Below are 19,821 nucleotides of genomic sequence, written 5' to 3' on the forward strand. Positions count from 1 at the left end.
AGGGGGGAAAAAAATTCCTCTCCAGGTTCTTCATTTAGCAATGAGTCCCCACGTCAACCAGCCCTAGTCCTCCCCCACCGAATGGTCGTTTACTACGGTGAGGAGGTTCGGCTCTGTCGGAGCGGGTCTGCACCTCCCGTTGCAAGGCAAAACCTGCGGGCGAGCCGGCTCGGGGTGCACGGAAGCGCGGGGAGCGCAGCCCCCCGCCCTGGGGGGCGGTGGCGGCCCCTGACGAGCGGGGGAAGCCCATCCCGGGAGCCCGAGGGGCGCCGGCAGCGGCCAGGCGGCGGTGGCGGCGGGGACGCGACGCGGCTGCCGCAGGGGAGCGCTGGCGGCGGCGGCGGCGGCGGGCGCGAGGGGCGGGGCGCCCTCCGCAACTTCAGCCGTTGCCTCCCGGGCGCTCTCGGCCGAGCCGCACGGCGGCTGCGGGTTGCGGGCTGCAGGCTGCCGTGCGGCCAGCAGAGGCCCGTCCGCCGGCACGCGAACCCGCGCGTCCCCGGCGTCCGTCGGGTGCCCGAGGCGACTCCTGAAGGGAGTCCCCGCGCGGCTGTCCTCCCGCGTGGTCCGCAGCGGCTGGGGGCCCGGGACGTGCGGGGTCGAGAGGCCGAGCCGGGCGCCCCCCAGCGGCCGGCGTGAGCCCCATGGCTGGACCGCGCAGAGCGGAACCCGCGAGGTGAAGCCCCTGGGCCGGCAGCCGGAACGTGTGGCGGGGGCGCCGGCTCCATGGGCAGCAGCGCACAGCGGCACGATGATGGACGTTAACAGCAGCGGCCGCCCGGACCTCTACGGACACCTGCGCTCTTTCCTCCTGCCAGAGGTGGGGCGTGGGCTGCCGGACCTGAGCCCCGACGGCGCCGGCCGGGTCTCGGGCTCCTGGGCTCCGCACCTGCTGCGCGGGGTCCCCGAGGTGACCGCCAGCCCCGTGCCCACCTGGGACGTACCCCCGGACAATGCTTCCGGCTGCGGGGAGCAGATCAACTACGGCAGAGTCGAGAAAGTTGTGATCGGCTCCATCCTGACGCTCATCACGCTGCTGACGATCGCCGGCAACTGCCTGGTAGTGATCTCGGTGTGCTTCGTCAAGAAGCTCCGCCAGCCCTCCAACTACCTGATCGTGTCCCTGGCATTGGCCGACCTCTCGGTGGCCGTGGCGGTCATGCCCTTCGTCAGCGTCACCGACCTCATCGGGGGCAAGTGGATCTTTGGCCAGTTCTTCTGCAACGTCTTCATCGCCATGGACGTCATGTGCTGCACTGCCTCGATCATGACCCTGTGCGTGATCAGCATCGACAGGTAAGGGTCCCGGCCGCCCCTTCCCGGGCTCCGGCGGGGCATGTGCTTTCTGGGAGCTCAGCCCCGCGCGCTCGCCTTTCCTGGGAGGATAAACCAGACTTCTCCGCGGGATGAAGGGCTGCGCTTAAACAGCCCCCACACATCAACCCTACACCAACCAACTTCGGTTACAGCAAAGCCTATGCACACTTCTAAAAGAAGAGCCCGAAATATTCTGGTTTACTGTAGTGAGGATTTTAAGACCAAAGTTAAAGACTATTTCAAGCATTAGCAGGTCCACCAGGGGGTCCCTTGTCTAGATTTTCAGGAGGAAGGAATTTGATCCGCTCGGAGCTGGGCAAACCCTTGCTGTGAGCCCGAAAGGGTCAATTATTGCTTAAATCAGTAGAGGAAAACCGCTTTGCATCTCGTATTGTAAGAGCTACTCCCTAGGCCAATGAAAAGACCTACGATGGTCCCCGATATGGGGTTCTACATGTCTTAGCGTTGCCACCCTATGATTGCAGATTTTGCCTCTCATTGTTTTGGAAGTCTGATTTTAGTGTTTGACAACGCAGTTTGCATCCAGCAGTCTTACTGACTGGAGCCTTTACTCCCCGTGTGAAGGGTTGGTTCTAGCCTTTCATCATATTCATCCCTTGGGAATCTTCTCTTGAGAACTCTGCCACTGGAGTAATTGAAAACAGAGGCTGACCATCTGTTAGGGATTCTGGGGAAAAAATTTCTGTCTTGAGTATCAGATTGGACTAGGAAGTCACCAGGGTTTCTTCAGTCTCCAGGAGTACAGGGTTCTGCAATGGAGCTGGTCGTTGGCCCTAAAAATATTGTGCAGTTGACAACTTGAAGTATGGTCCCCAAACCTTTTGGTCACAGAACAACTCTGCTTCTCTTGAAACTGAAATATTAAACCTTAACATTCACGCTCAGAATTCTGGTATTTTAAAACCAGCCAAGGACTGGTATCCTGTTGAGTTTAATGATTCAGAGAAACGGTTGCTTATTTTCTTTGTGGACCTACAGAAGCTTTAAATATGTAAACCTTTCAGCATAGGAGAAATAATTGATGGCTCCACACTTAAAATGACATTGCCTCAAAGGATGGTCTAGCACGAAACTGAGATTTTCCTCCATTTCCTCCCTGTAAACACTGCTACTTGTGGTTTGTTGATATTTAACATATTCTGCTATTTCGCTCCTTGATCAGGGTTTATAATTACTGAATAAAGGGAATGAATAATGGATAGGGGATATTTTCAAGGAAAAAATACATAGTAGCTGCATTTAGTTAAAGACCGATTATTTTTTAAAAGTTGATCCTTCCATTTTATGTGTATTGTGTTTGGAGCTTCTGACAGCAAACAAGGTATTATTTTTAATAGTAGAACATGAACTGCATACATGAGAATATTAGTTCCAAACTTCACAGCTGAAGTTTTGAATTACTGTAGTTAAGAATGACAGAAACATGCATTTACAGTCTGGCTGTGGCAACAGGAACTAGGAGAATGCACTCATTATACATAACAAATATAAACATGAATTACAAGTGCAAAAATCTGACGGCTCAGCCAACCCAAACGTGCTTCTTGTATGAATGGAGTCTTTTTTAAATGTAGCTTAGTGTAGTAAAACAAATCATTTTTGCTGCAAGTAATGCATTTATAATCTTTCTCTTTTCATTTTATAATTGATAAATGATAAATAAACAACACAGTGTGCTAACGTGTCTCCTAAGACATCCAGTACTTCTGTTCTTTTGGGCACATTCATGTGTGGCTGGGACCACCTTGAGATTCCTGTTCGTGAGCTAAAGGCTTTCTTCACTTAGTCTGCATGTATGACTTAGCAGCAGCAGCAGTAATATCTTGAGTACAGACAGAGAAGATTTAATTCTCCCTGGCAAGAGCTTCTAATTTCTTCATCAACTATATCCTTATGATGTCACAAATTGTGGGAATATAGGGATATTGATTCTGTCTCATTTCCTGTAAGAATTGTCCCCTTGATGAATTCTGCTTAAACATTATTTTAGAAGATGAACATCTCATTTTTTTAGATAAAGTGAAGACTTGATAACATTGGAAGCACAGATTGCTTTTCTTCCAAGAACACACAGAACTAAAAAAATGGGAAAAGGAAAATGCATTTGACATCTAAGGTCAAAATGAATCATTTTTGAAAAGACTTTTCTTCACTTCCATTGTAGAATATGACCATTTTATTCCATATTTTCTTAGCTATTATGTGCTAAGAAAGTGTGCTAATATGGAAAAAACTAATCTTCGTTCATTTGTTTATTCCTTCCCTCTTGAGTACCCAATACAGGTTATGCTGTGCTTTGTGCAGCATAATCAAAGGTGAATAATAATCCTGCTTTTGAGTTCATACTACATTGTGAGAGTTTGGATTTCTGTTGGGCATTTAAACTTTGATTAATGGAAACTTTGATTTTTCTTAACCACTCCCACCATTCCAAGGTGCTTTTCCCACCTTTTCCAATACAGTTGATGCCATTTTTCTTCACAGGCTTCCACACTCTTTTCAGGTTATGACTCATGATCTTTGAAAAAGTAGCAGCCATTGGATGAGAACTCCCTTATCTTTCCACCACCAAACAGTCTTTCCTGCATCTGTCCCCTTTTGATTTCCTTCTAGTTAAAAAGCAAGAGAACATTGTGTCCCAGCAAAGACCAGACCACCTGCACTACACCTCCCACCCCCTTTCACCTTCTCGAGAACTTTGTTCCTTCCTCCCTTGATCTTCCTTCCTCCCTTGATCCCTCATTTCTTCTTTGTCTTCGTTGTTTCCTCTCAGCTGGGTCAAGCTTGATCTTCTGTTTTTAAGAACTCATTCTTTGGCCTCACTTCTCTCTCTAGGCACTGCTCCCCTTCACAGTTAAGCTGCTCAAACCCATGTCCACAACCTCTCTTTATTTCCTTACTCCAAATAGGTGAGGTTGATACTGACTAAATCCACTGCAATGTTTTAACTGGCCTTCCTGCTTTCACTTCTGTCCACCCCTCTTTTATTGCCTATGAATAAGCTAGAAAGAGCTTTTTTAAATTTTTGTTTTTGTTTTAATGGGATACAATTTGGTGAGTTTTGACAAATGTAACCCATGTAACCACAACTCCAATCAAGGTATAGAATATTTTGCCATCCCAGAAATTTCCCTCGTGCCCCTTTTAGGATGATCTTTTAAAAATACCTTTCATATACAGTTTAAAAACATGCAAAACAGTTACATATGTTAATTAGGTGAACTTATACAGAGGGTGCCAAAAACGTGTATACACATTTTAAGAAAGGAAAAAATTGTGTTAAAATTGTAATACTCAATATATACCGATAGCAGATGATGAATACAAGTCATGTGTATACATGTTTTTGGCACCCCCAGTATAAGCAGTAAAAGTATGAAGCAGAGGAATGGTGAAGACCAAATTCCCGCAAGGGGTTATTTCTGGTAGGGTGGGTGGAAGTGTAATCTACAAGTAGCACACATATCAACTATATTTTTAATGGTAAAATATTGTTTTTAATATTAGTGGTTTATAGTCTTGTTATTTTTTGTATAACTTTCTGTATGTCTGAAATATATTTTTAAACTTTTTGGGGGGAGGGGGAAATAAATATGTATAGAAAAGTTAACTGTACTATACCTGTGTTCACAAGTGAACAAACACATTGGTGTAATCTGCAACTACGTAGATCAAGAAATTGAACATTACCAACCTCCCAGAGGTCCTCTCCTTTGCCTTCTCAGTTTCTAATACTACCAAAGATAACCATTGTCCTGACTTTTAGCATCATAAATTAGTCCTGCTTGTTCAGAACCTCATATAAATGGAATAGTATATTATGTACTCTGAAATCTGACTGCTTTTGCTCAATGTAATGTCTATGTGAAACATTCATAGTTTTTACCCTGTCAGTATTTTATTTATTTTCTTTTGCTTAGTATTCCATTTAAATTATTTATCAATTCACCTGTTGATGGACATTTGAATTGTTTCGAGTTTCAGGATATTACTAATAGTGATTCTCTAAACATTTATTTGTATACAAGTTATTTGGTGGACATGTTTTCATTTCTTTGGGGTAAATAAAAAGCTGGATAATACATTTTAATTCTATTTGCCTCCTCATACCATTTGTGTTACCGTTGTCATGCATTTAAATCCACGCTTTAAAAACCTATCAGATGTTATTTTTATTATTGTAAACAATTAGTATTCTTTCTTATTTATGCACATGTTTACCTTTTCCATTGCTCATTATGTTTCCCTACATTACCATGCTTTTATCCAGGATCATTTTCTTCTACTCACTTAGACTTTCATTATAATTTTCAAAAGTGAGTGCTGGTGACAAATTTTAGTTTTCATTTGCCCAGAAATGTCTTAATTTTACCATGATTTTTGAATGATAGTTTCTCTGAGTATGGATTTCTATATTTGATGGTTTTTCAGCACTTTAAACATTATTCTGCTGTTTTCCATCACTTCTGTTGAAAAAATCAGCCATTAATCAACATTATTATTAATCCTTTGAAGATAATGTGTCTTTTGTTCTTCTGGCTGCTTTTAGAATTTTCTCTTTGTCTTTAGTTTTTGTCTGCTTTTCTATGATGTCTCTAGGTCTGGCATTATTGATTATTATTTTGTTGTTGTTGTTGTTAATCCTGCTAGAGTTGTTAGTAATTTTTGTATTTGTGTATTGATATCTCTTAACCAGTTTGCAGTTATCTCTTAATACTTTTACTGTTGCATTCTTTATTCTTCTGTCTTCAAATTTAGACCTTTTTATTCTAGTACGTTTCTTACACTCTTTTCTTTATTTTCCATTTTGCGTTTTTCCCTGCGCTTCAGTTTTGAAAAATTTTGACCTGCCATCCAATTTATTAATCATCTCTTCTGCTATGTCTGTTGTTCATCCTTATCTAATAAGTTCTTAATTTCAGTCCTAGAAATTTCATTTGATTCTTTTTGTTGTTGTTTTGCATTCGATCCTTTTTATTAATTCTAATTCTCTGGTGAAATCCTCTGTGTGTTTTTTTTAAATCTAATTTCTCTACCTTGTTATTATATTTTTGGGTATATTAATCATAATTAAGTTTTTTTCTACAACTCCAGTATCTGAATCAATTGTAGTTTCTTTGTGTGTGAGCTCTTCCCCTTACCTCTCGGTTTTGGTTCTGTGTCTTGGTATGCCTAGTAAATTTTGATTGTGTACTCAGCATTTTGTATGAAAAATTATAAATATTGTAGATAATGTTATTTTCATCCAGAGACAATAGCTGCTAGGCAGGCATATTGTGGTACTGATTATTATAATCCGATTAGGGACTAAGCTGATTGTATACTATGTTTTAGTTTCGATAAGCTCTGTCTGTCTGATGCCTCTGGCTGATGCCTCATTCCACAGTGTAGAAGTCTTGGGATTTCAGCTAAGAACTTGGGTGTTCTGGATGACTTCTCCCCTTGGCTAGTTCAGAACTCTAATTTTTGTCTCCTCAGCACTGTGTTACTGTCAGAACTCCCACTGAAAGCTTTGTGGGAACTTTCTTTTTGGCTTCTTAGTGTCCTGCCCTGTACAGCTTCAGTATCAGTATTCAGCAAATGTTTTGATGGGGATATCAGCCAAGTGTTGGGCTTAATTTTCTGCTCCTTTCTTCTTACTGGGATTTTGGCCACTCAGGTGTCTAATGTTTGTCTTTCTATCCTCAAGAGGCTACCAAAATTTCTTCTGGTATTTTTGCCTCTTAAGAAACTTTGCTGAGGCACTTTACCTGGATCCCCAGCGCCTTACTCCTCACGTCATTTTAGAAAATGTCCCAAGGGAAAGAGTGGCTACAGAATTTTGGGTCACTTCTCTGTGGTTTTCTCTTCTCCAGGATTTTGTCCCCTCAACTTCTGGTTGTCTCAATAACTCTGTGATGCCTTTCAGCAGGGTGTGTGTGTGTGTGTGTGTGTGTGTGTGTGTGTGTGTGTGTGTATGTGTGTGTGTGTGCTTTATCCAGCTTTTCTAGTTGTTTTCATCAGAAGCATTGTTCTGAAGCATCAGGCAACCCCATCATAGCTAGGAGTGGATGTGTGCCTGAGCTATTTTAGATATGTACAAATATAGAAATGGGATAGTGTAAATTTCTGCTTAAAACCCTTCTTTGGCTTTTCACTTCATTGGAATAAAATTCACTCTTTAGCACACCTACAAGTTCCCTGATCTGTTCCTGCCTTACTCCTCACATTCCTTCTGGCTTTCCATAGTATAGTCATGTTGACCTTTTTGATTTCTCCATCATGCCAAATTCTTTCTTGCATCAGGCCAATTCCATGCAAACCCCCCAACTAATATATTTACTAAACTATAATTTCATGTCAGTTCTATTCCCTAATACATGTTTTTTGATCACAAGTTGGAAAGCTTAAAAGTGTTTAATTAACCCTCTAGAATGGCAACAATTAAAATGTCTTAAAAATACCAAGTTTTGGCAAGGATGTAGAGCCAAGGGAGCTTTCATACATTGTTTGTGGAATTGTGAATTGGTGAACCCCTTTGAAAATAGCTTGCATTATCATGTAATGTTGAAGATACATACACCTTATGATTCTGTTATTTTACCACTAGGTATATAAGAGAGATTCTTGTCACAAAAGTCTTATACAAGAATATTTATAATATCCAGAAACTTGAAATCCCCAAACTTGAGATAATAGATATGTGTATCAGGAGTAGGATGGATAAATGTATTGTGCATTCGCACAGTAGAACACTATTCGGTAGTGGTTATCAAACTTGAGCATGCATCACAACTCTCTGGAGAGTTTATTACAACACACATTATTAGGCTCCACCCCAGGAGTTTCTAATTTAGTGAATCTGGGGTGGAGCCCAATAATCTGCATTTCAAACAAGTCCCCGGATGATTCTGATACTCTTGGTTTGAAGACCTGACTTAGAGAACTGTTGCTATAAAGCAATTAAAATGAACAAACTGTAGCTAAAATGAATCTGACAAAGTAATTTAAACAATTTTTCATTATAAAAATTTTGAAAAATATTTAAAAGTCAAGAATATAGTATAAAAAGCTAGCGCATCTGTAACCTAGCATCAACAGTGATTAATTTATGGCCAATCTAGTCAACATATACTTTGCAACTCCTCTATCTTCACAATGTTTTAAGTCAAATTGCAGAGGTCATGTCATTTCACTCATAAATACTTCGGGTCACAAACATAACGCTGAGCAGGATGAAGCAGAGTACAAAAGAATATGTATAATGTGATTCTATTCATAAAGAAAAATTGAAATAGACAAATAACACTGTTTAGAGACATACATAAGTGAAAATATTGTAAAGAAAAGGAAACACATATCACAAAAATGAGAAGGGTGATTTCTTCTAGGTAGGAAGGAGGGGGTTGTGATTAGAGAGGTGTGCTTCTGTTGTAATGTTTTCTCTCGTGACAGTAGTGGTAGTTGCACCAGTGTTCACTTTTTAAATGACTATTGAAGTATCCATGCATATTTTAGGCACTTTCCTACGTAGTATTTTATAATAAAAGGGGCATTTTGTGAGGTGTATTTGGATGTACGTTAGATGTAGGATTAGTCTGAGCAGATGCAGTTGCTGTTTTAATGCTATCAGCAGCCATTAGTTTTTAGCTTCATGTGTGTAGACAGGGTCATCTTTAGGTTCTTTATGGTTACAGGAACTCATCTGGCTTATTAGCAAGAGCTGTAATGTTTAGTTCTGACTGGTGTGTGGCTGAGCTTTGCTTTCTGGCCAGGTACTATGACTCATTTGCTTCGATGATCTGAATTCTGCTTTTGGCTTTAGTTCTGCTGCGATCAGCAGTGCAGGGTGCATTCTGGATTCTCCGATCGCCTTTCTCTTTGAAGGAAGTCATCCTTATTCATCTCTACAATTAATTTTCAGCTTGTAGATACACTTTAAGAGTTGATAGAACCCTCTTCTACCTTTGCGATGGGAAGGTGAGAGTGAGGGGGAACCAAACAGGCCTGCTGTGTCCTCTCATGAGGTAACATTTCCCAAAAACTACTTTTGCTGCTTCTTATGTTCATTAACAGGAAGTAACACCTCAGGGTAGAAAAACTGGCAGCTAATAGATGGTTAGTGCTTTATTGTTCACAGACCACTTCGCAGGTATAGAAATCTTTTTTGATCCTCCCTACAACATTGTGAGGTGGGCATTATTATCCGGACTTAATGTAGGAGGAACAGGAGCAGGGAAGTGACTTGTCCAAGGACACACAGTTTGTATGGGTGGAACCAGTGCTATGCATTTATGAGTATGTGTGTGTATTTAAGGAAAATAGTAGAAGTTTAGACATGGGCTACAAAATAGGAGATAAATCCTGACTTAGGTCTTAAAAGTAATGTAGAATTAGGTGATAAAAAGCTACAAGAGTTTCCATGCAAGGGGAGTAGCAGATGCCAAGAGCATGGAGGCCGTGAGTCACTCTGTGAGTGAAATTATAGATAGGGAGCAGGGAGGCATTCCAAGTGAGGGAATAGCATAGGAAAAGCCCAAGTCCATCAGTCTTCACCTCTTGGGGCAAATGCTGCTGGTTGTCCATCCCAACCCCCATTCTCCCTTTCCTCCTTAGTTATGGGAATTCTTGTTTTTACCTTGGGTGTATGGCTGCCCAGAATAAAGACTACATTTCCTAGTCTTCCCTGCAGATAGGGGTGGCCATGTTACTAAATTTTGACCTAAGTAATGTGTTTCGGTGTCTTGGAAATTTCCTTCAGGACAGTTGGTATGTGACCTCGTCCTCATTTTTTTTTGTCCTTTCCTCCATCTTGTTGCCTGGAATGTAAATATGGTGGCTAGAACTCTGGCCATCAACTTGGTCAAAATGGACAACCAAGGCCACACTTAGGAAAGAGGACCAGTGCACTGGAAGGGTAGCCTGGATATGGGGTATTGTGTATGCCACAAGGAGCCCTGGAACCCTGACTTCTTACTACAATGAACAGATACCACTATGTTGTCTGGCACATGCAGCTGAACTCAGTCCCAACTGCTGAACCTCAGGACCAGTTCTTACCCCACTCGCTCATCCCTCCTACTATGTCCACATGCACTTCCAAATTCATCATCGTGAGGTTGTCACTGTGTCATTCTCCTTTGGAAACCTTTCAGGAATCACAAGTCATTTCTGAGGTCTTTTTATGCTATATGAATTCCTAGAGACTTTGCACTTGGTACCTAATTTATTCTTCGTAACACCCTTGTAAGGCTGTTCATTGAGTGTCTCTTCTAGCCAAAGGTGAACAAGACCGAGTGTGCCTATTTTTAATCTCATTCTGTAGATGAGGAAACTGAGGAAACACACATTCTATGTGGCAGGAACAGCGTCTGAATCAAAAGCCATGTGTGTCCCCCCTACATCATTGTAGCTATTGTCCGCTGCATGAGGAGAAGAGTGTTAGGATACAACATTCAAGGCCTTTTATAATTTGACTCCAGCTTCCCTCATAGCCTTACTCTGACTAACTCCATCATAGGTACCCTCTTTTTAAACAATACGTCAGAAGAGGACTAATGCACTTACCCTCCCCCACAAACTTGTTCCTTTTTCAAGGTTCCCATCCCAATAAATGGCATCAGTCTGCACACAGTGTCTTTACTAGCCATTTTGATATCATCTTTGAGACTTTTCACCAGCCCCTTGCTCTCACCAGATCATCACCAAGTCCTGCTCCTTGTCCCTCCACTTCCTTCTTTCCCCGTTCCGGTGCCAGCAGCTCAACCTGTGCCCCCATCATCTTGCATTTGGACCATTCAGAATAACCTCTCAGGGGTGTCCCTGTATCTACCCTTGCCCCTTGTTAATGCAGAGTACCCTGTTCCCCCCAAAATAAGATCTAGCTAGTTGGGCAGTCAGCTCTAATGTGTCTTTTGGAGCAAAATTAGTATAAGACACAGATATTATATTACATTACATTACATTATATTATATTATTATATATATCACATCATATCATACATCATATCATATCATATATCATATCATATCATATCGTATTATATAAGACCTGGTCTTATATTATAGTGAAATAAGGCCGGGTCTTATATTAATTTTTGCTCCAAAAGACTCATTAGAGCTGATTGTCCGGCTAGGTCTTATTTTCGGGGAAACACGGTACGTAACCCTCACTGCACGTTAGAATCACCTGGGCAATTAAAAAAAAGACCAATACTTGAACTACACATTCAGAGATCCTGATTTAATTGGTCTGGGTGGGCCTCTCAGCATGTTTGAAAATATCCCCCAGGTGATTCTAATGTGTAGTCAGAGGGAGCACCCCTGAGTTAGGGTGATCTTTAAAAAATGAAAATGTGGATTTATCCATGGTTCCCAAACTTACCTGCATGTTAGAATCACCTAGAAATCTTAAAAAAAAATACGAAAGCCCATATCCAGGCCATATACAAACCCAACCAATGCACTGTCTTGGGGTGGGACTCAGCATCCGTATTTTGGATGTTCCCTGGGTTAGTCCAATGTATAGACAGGTTTGGGCACTATTGGATTATACTGTTCTCCTGCTTCAAACTCTTCAATGGGTTAATAAGTTCCCCTGCTCTTGGGATATGATCCTGTATCTTTGATTGTTCTGAAAGATTGTATAATCTGACCATCCCTATTTTATTAGATCAGGGGTTGGTGAACTTTCTTCTGTAAAGGGCTGAATAGTAAATGTTCTAGGCTTGTGTGGTCTGTGATATCTGTTGCGATTACCCAGCTCTGCCACTGTAGCATGAAAGCGCATAGACAATATGTAAATATATGGGCATCACTGTGTTCTAATAAAACTTTATTTGTGAATACTGAAATTTGAATTTCATATAATTTTCATATATCATTAAATATTCTTCTTTTCAATGTTTTTCAACTATTTTAAAATATAAAAACCATTCTTAGCTGGAGGGCTGTAGAAAAACAGGCAGGGGCCAGATTTGACCTGCTGGAGTTTGCCGACTTCTGCCTAAGATCCCGTTCAATTCAATTCAGTTCAATTCTGTGATCTATTTATCTATCAATCTACCAAATATCTTTCGTCCTCCCACTGCCCTCCCCCAATTTTTTGGCAACTCTGGTCTTCTTTCAGTTCCCTGACATTTTGATGTTCAGGGCCTTCACAAGTCTTTTTGTTCCCTCAGTCCTCCACTCCCCAGCACACTTTTCCACCTCCTTGGCTGGTTAATTTTTGTCACTATTCAGATAGATGCTTGATTAGATGTTATTGTCTCATGGAAGTATTACTAGAACCCGCAGACTATCTTAAATAGTTTTATAACTCCCTGCATTTTTCCTCCTAGCACTCACCACCGTGTTCATCCAGGGCATTCCCTCACTCCAGTCTATCTGTTAGTTTTTGGGTTAGGGTTAAGGTGAGGTCATTATAGAATGTCAAGATCCACTCCTTCACAGGTTTAAGATAGGATCTGAGCACCGGTCCCTAACAGAGAAGCTAAGTGAGTGTGTGTGTGTGTGTGTGTGTGTATGAGAGAGAGAGAGAGAGAGAGAGAGAGAGAGAGAGAGAGAGAGAGAGAATGTATGAGCAAGCTAGAGGAGATGGTGGTGAGATTTATTTAATAAACAAACTTGTTATTTTTCTTCTAGGCGTATAAGCACTGTAGGGATACAAAGGTGAATAAAGACACAGCCCCGTCTTCAAGAGGTTATCTTGCTGATCATAAATTAAGATTATTTTATTCATATATCAGAAAATTTGGATCTTTAAAAAGTTAGGTTATACATAGTGCTTTGCAGTCAATCTCTGTGTGATATGACCTTTCTTGAAGGAGTTTATGAGTCATTTAGCTTCTGGTTGCAAACAGTTGGGTTTTTTGAGCACTTCCTTCAATAAAAACCCAGGTACTCTGTGGTCTGTTTTTGAGCAGCCTTGCTCGGAGAATTCTTGTTAAGGACTGCTGTGAAATGATGCCTCCTAAGTGCTCACTCTTCTGATGTTGTATGTTAAAGTACAGGCTGTCGGTCTCTGGGGGCTGAGCCGCGGTGGGCCTTTGCGGGGACATCTCTAGTGCCTCTCTTTGGGGAGCTTTATTTTGGTCCACTTAGCCAGTCTGCATCCTCACTTTTACTATAGCCTCTGTTCTGATTCAAATTATACGCATTGTACTCATATTTTTCTGGTACTTTCCGCTCTTTTAAAGTTGGACAGCTTTCTTCCTTCCAAGCGGTTCTTTCATCTGGAACATCAGGCAGAACCATCCACCTAAAAGGGCTTATCAATATTTATGGTTAAACATAGGGAGACTTAAACGGCATGCTCCAACCCATCTATAATAAATCTGATTTAACTGCCTGAATGTTTTAGGGAAATGTATATTCTGTATGTTTGGTTTGAAAAAGTCTCTGATAAACTCAACAAATGTCTTTGAAAGTTCTTCCATTTTGATGAATAGATTGCCTTGCAGTTTCATATTTGATCGTTTTCTGGATACTGCAAGCCCCTACCACTCTGGCTTCCTTTCTGGGTTACAAAGGTGATAGTCCTTTATTAGCAACTTCTTAACATATCAGAATTGCCTTTTCTTCTTATGGGAATCATAGGGATTCATCTATTCACTCCTTCAACATTTATTGATTATTTAATCTTTATTGGTTATACTTCCATATCCAAAACAAGGCAAATGAAGTCTTTGCTTTCTTGAGTCTTATATTCTAGTAAGAAGAAATAGGCAAGAAACAGATAAATTAAAACACACATACACATGCACACTAATTCGTTATAATAAGTGCCACAAGGAGAATTAAAATGGAGCAATGTGTTAGAGTGGGTGACCATGGATTGTCTTTCTGAGTAGGTGACATATACATTGAAATGTAAATGAAATGATGGAGCTGGCTCTATGAAGATCAGGAGGAAGAACATTCCAGGAGAAGGCAGCAGCTGGTGCAAAGGACCTGGGCCAGTGTGATTGGAGTAGAGAGGGATCATTTCCTTCTATTGGAGTAGAAGGAAATGAGAGCAGAGCAGTGGTCACAAATCATATTGGGATTTAGGCCAGGTAAAGAGTGGATTTTATTCTAAGTGCAGTGGAGCCCTTGGAGAGTTTGAAGTTTAGAGTGACATGATCTGATTTTTGGCTTTATAGTTCATGTGGTTACTCAATGGAGAATGAAATGGAAAGGGGTGAGAGTGAAAGCTGGGAGACCAATTAAAAAGCTTCTACAGTAGTCAAGGTAAGAGATAATTGGGAGTAGTGAAGATGGAGAAAAGTAGAAGGATTCAAGATAGGTCTTTGAGGTGCATTGGCAAGACTAACTGATCGATTGGATGTGGGAAGTAAGGGGCAGAAAAGAATAAAGGATGACTCTTGTGCATTGGCTCAAGCAACTTAGTAGATCGTGATGCTGTTTACTGAATTAGGGAGCAGTGGAACTGCTGGTAAAATGAGTTCACATTTGAGTGGTATGTGTGATATCAGTAGACATTTGGAAGTAAGAGTCTAGAATTCCAGCGAGAAGTCAGGACTAGAGATACAAATTTGAGTGTCATTGCAAATAGTATTTAAAGTCATAAGGTGACAGATAAGAGATAGGGAAAGGGATCTGATCTGGTGCCAAGCCTTAGGGAGACAAAATATTTAGAAGTCCATAGAAAGGATGATCTAGACTAGGAAAGTTTCAAAAGGGATGGTCAGTGAAATATGAGGAACACCTGGAGAGTATACTGTCATGCAGATTAAAGGAAATGTGTTTTTTTTAATTTTATTAAATTTGTTGGGGTAATATTGGTTAACAAAATTATATAGATTTCAAGTGTACAATTCTCTAATACATCATCTATATATTGCAGTGTGTTCACCACCCAAAATCAGGTCTCCTGTCACCATATATTTGACCCTCTTTACCTTCTTCTACTTCCTCCCACCCCCTTTCCTAATGGTAACCACCCTATTATTGTCTGTATCTATGAGTTTTTGTTTGTTTCTCTTGTTTTTTACTTTCAGTTTTATAGTCCACATATAAGTGAAATCATATGGTTCTTGACTTTTTCCATCTGACTTATTTTGCTTAGCATAATATTGTCAATAACCGTCCATGTTGTCACAAATGGCAGTATTTTATCTTTCCTTATGGTGGAGTAGTATTCCATTGTATATATGTACCACATTTTCTTTATCCAATTATCTGTCAAAGGATGTTTCTATGTCTTGACCACCATCAATAATGAATGCCTCAGTGAACACAGGAGCACATATATCTTTATGAGTAAATATTTTCAAATTTTGGGGGTAGATACCCAGAAGAGGGATTACTAGGTCATATGCTAACTCTATTCTTAATTTTTTGAGGAGCCTCGGTACTGTTTTCCATAGCGGCTGCACCAATTTACATTCCCTTCAGCAGTGTATGAGGGTTTCTGTTTTCCACAGCCTCTCCAACACTTGTTATTTTTTGTTGATAATAGCCATTCTAACAGGTGCGAGGTGGTATCTCATTGTAGTTTTGATTTGCATTCAAGAGCAATGTGCTTTGACAAAGATAAAATATCAACTATGTTAAACGCTTTGTAAGATAAGGTTAGAAAAATGACCAATCAACTTGATGACCTTAAAGTCACGGTGATCTTGAGAAGAGCACTTTCAGTGAAACAGTGGAATAGAAGCCCAGGTGGAGTGAGGTGATGAGAGAATGAGAGAATGGACCTAAAGGGGATTATGCTAAATGAAATAAGTCAGCGAAAGACAAATATACAAATACTGTATGATTTCACTTATATGTGGAATCTAAAACAAACAAACAAACAAAATAGACACTCATAGATAAGGAGAACATTTTGGTGGTTGACAGATGGGAGGTGGTTTGGGGGACTAGGTGAAAAAGGGGAGGGGACTAAGATGTGCAAATAGCCAGTTATAAAAAGTCACAGGGATGTAAAGTACAGCATAGAGAATATAGTCAATAATATTGTAATAACCATGTACAGTTGCAGGGAGGTACTAGACTTAATCGGGGATGATCACTTCATAAATTACACAAATGCTTAATCCCTATTTGTGTACCTGAAATGAAAATAATATATGTCAACTGTGATTGAAAAATAAAACTATATAAAAAACCAAAAAGCAAACAAAAGCTAGAGGAAAGAAGCAGAGACAGTGACTAGAAACAGCTTTCAAGAAGTTTTGCTGATATCTACTCACCTGGGAGTCAGGAAACCTAGATTCTAGCCCTATTATCTGCTGCATTGTACCCTAATGATTATTATTTATGTGCATGTCTTAAATTCCATTAGAATGGGCAGGAACTTTGACTTCATTTTTCACTTCTACTTCCTAGCACTTATAAAGTTCCTGGCACACAGTAGGTACTTAATCATATCAGATGAATGGATGGATGAATTGATGAATATTTTCCTGGAGTAGAAGCACTTTAGGCTGACACCATGTCTGATTCACCATGTACAGGCTCCTGTACACTAGTTAGGATGCAAAAATATTCCTGGATGAATAAGTGAGTCTGGTAAACTTGGGAAGGGTAGAATCTCCTGGATGTGCCATTGACTGAACCCAAACAGAAGCCAGAGAGCAGCATATCTGTTTCCCAGGGAAGAGAACAGAGTGGGGAAGGGTAGAGAGTAGACCTGCAGATGTGAACTGGAGGTCCCTTCCAGTTTTAACATTCTCGGATTCCGTTTGGCTGGTAATTTGGGGGAAACCTTGACCTCACTTGACCTCTGGCATGCCACAACTGGAACTTCTGGGCAATTGAGAATGGATGTGGACCAACATAGACCCTGTCCTATCTATCACTGTATAGACTATTTCAAGGTGCTGATATCATGCCCCTAGCTGAACCTCAAGTGTCCAGATGTTATTTGATCTTCATCTTTAGAAGAAGATACATGATCTATCAGGAATAGACCAGATTTTCCATTCCTTTCTCTGTGAAACATAAGAATTAAGACGTGAGCTCTGAAATCGGACATACCCCTGTTTGATTCCAGGTTCTGACCCTGGCTAACCAGGTTAAACTCTAAGCCTTTCCTCATTTGTAAAATGGGGATGATAGAACCTACTGCACGAGACTGTTGGGAAGATTCAGTGAAATGGTCAGCATGTAGCACAGGGTCTGACTGACAGAGAGTACGTTTAGTCCTTCACTGGGCATTATTTATCCAAAATTTCTTGCGGAGTTGTTAATGACTTTTACCTGAGTTCTTTCCTTTTTCTTCATTCTGACTCTGAAGGACTCCTTCACATGACTTTTAGGGTTCCCCAAATTGCCAACCTCCCATCGGGTTTTTACTGACTCTAAACATGAAATGAATTTGTTTGAAGAGTTATCACCATAGGCAAGGTGAAATTAATAGCTTTCAGTAGAAAAATTGTTCATTTTGAAACTAGGAACCTTACACATTGAAAATAAAATCAAATTTAAATAAAATAAAAATCAATCATCACATAATTCCATTTGAAAAATATAATTTAGAAAAAGGAAACTTGGATTCTTCTCAAAAGGCTTTCTTTTGGCTGCTGTTTTTTTTATGACCACATAACCCTATTTTTAAAAAACTTGGGGGACTTTGCTATTTTCTATAGACACACTTCCTGTAGGGTCACCTTTCCCTGACTGTGCCCCTTGACTGGAAGTCACTGCCCCTCTCAAGGTGGCCCTTGCTGCATAGAGGACTCCTTTCTTTTGGGTCCTGTAACTTCTTCCTTTCTCCTCCGTTCCTTCTATTCATGTAATTATTCCCCTTCCCTTTCTTGTAAATAGTCCCTGCCTTCACCTCCTAATCAGAACACTATTTGAATTTCTGCCTGAGTCAGTGCTTCCAGAATAGTTATTCTTTTGGATCTCAAATAAATGCTTGTTGCCTCTTACTTTGGCCTTTTATTTTTAGGTTAACAGCTGTAAGACATCATTTCACTTTTTTGGAGCCCCAATTTCCACACTATAAAGTTAGGTTCATAATACCTTTTGCATGGAGTATTTTGGTGGTTAAGTAAAAAATAAAAAAATATATGCAAAAGTGCTTTTTTTGTAAATTGTAGAGATTATTGCCTTTCCTGTAGTATTAGGGCGTTACACCGGTCCTTTGAATCGACAGACATGGCAGGACTGTCGTCCTCCGGGGCCTCGGTTAACATTTTGCTCGTGTGCTGTCCTAGTTCATATGCTTGGGATCTTCTCCCATTATCTGTAACACTCGCTTGTAGTTATGATTCTGAAGAGATAACTCAAGGAAATTCTCAGGAAACACATTTCCTCCAGCAGATACCCCCATCTTGTGGGCTAGGAGTCTGACAACCTCCAGGTCGCTGCTCCAAGTGGTCATGATGGTCTGAGTTTACATTCACTTCCTCTTCCTGTCAGAACGTTTCCCCCCAGCAACTCTTTCAATGTGTTGGGGGTCCTTCCTCCTCTTTTGCCTACTCATTCGCCCACACAACATAAACAAAATCTGAACGCTGCCCTGAAACAACTTAAAAGATCTTTGTTATTTTATTATGCAGAACAATTTATTTCCGTTCAGCCTGTGTTTCTCTCATCCAATTACCCTAGAACCTTCCCTTTCAGACCCGTGTCATCTTGAGCAAAAGAATGACTTTTTCCCCCCAAGGTGAAATCTGTACTTTCCCAGAATGCAGAAGCAGCTTTTTAAAAAAGTAGCATATTTTCCTTTCCAATAAATGTAGATGTGGTTATGATTAATAAAATGCAAATTTACTTAAGAGCATAAGCCATTATAGTAGTTTTTTGTCATTCTGTATTTTTTCAATCAACTTATACTAAAAGTACCATTACTATTAAGTATGGGTTTGAAAAATGTTTTGACATTTAAAAGGGGTCCTCATTTTTGAAGAAGGATGAGAATCCCTAGGATGTAGCTGTTAGCTTGGAAAATGCTGCCTGAACCTCACCCCTCCTCAGACCTAGTGGGAAGCTAGCTGGTGCCAATCTGAATGAGGTCCTTGGCCTGGGGTCTAAAGTCCTTGGTATTTAGGTTTTTGTTTCAGGTTTATGCACTGAGGAATAAGGCTGAACTAAAGCTAGTGTCTAGAGCAAAAGTGAGGTCGGGAACTCACTGAAGAGGATAGTTGGGCATTGGAAGACCCTAGGAGTAGAAACTAGATAGCAGGTTAAGCCTTCATGGGGCAACTTAGGTTGTAACTAAGTTATTCACAAATCATTGGATATGTGGGAGAAGTTTAGGGGGGATGGGGTACACTGTTTAAACACAGGGTCTCAAACCTAGAAAATTCCTGTTGACTTTGGGTCCCCATCCCTAGGCTTCCTTGCTTGCCATAGTGGATAAAGAAACAGTATTAGTGGTAAAAAAATAGGAGAGATTTTCTGGGAAGGGGTCCAAATGAACACAGTTGTTCATTTTCACATGGTTCCACAACACAGTGTGGAAACACATTTCCATGACGGTTTTTATTTGATATTTTTGTTGTTGAATAGCTTTAGTGAAGTATAATTTACATACCATAAAATTTACCCACT

The 19,821-nt window shown here is 40.7% G+C and overlaps 1 protein-coding gene across 2 annotated transcripts in view; it reads left to right on the forward strand.

Annotated features, from left to right (window-relative positions):
* Positions 1 to 354: 354 nt before the first annotated feature.
* Positions 355 to 19,821, forward strand: part of HTR7 (5-hydroxytryptamine receptor 7) — a 70,513-nt gene continuing 51,046 nt past the window's right edge. For both annotated transcript variants that reach the window (XM_081074312.1, XM_081074313.1), the window contains exon 1: positions 355 to 1,293. In XM_081074312.1, coding sequence (XP_080930438.1) covers positions 749 to 1,293 — 545 coding nt within the window. In that variant the 5' untranslated portion in view covers positions 355 to 748. The remainder of the gene's footprint in view (positions 1,294 to 19,821) is intronic.

This window comes from Rhinolophus hipposideros (assembly GCF_964194185.1).
Source record: "Rhinolophus hipposideros genome assembly, chromosome: 15".
Classification (NCBI taxonomy): Eukaryota; Metazoa; Chordata; class Mammalia; order Chiroptera; family Rhinolophidae; genus Rhinolophus; species Rhinolophus hipposideros.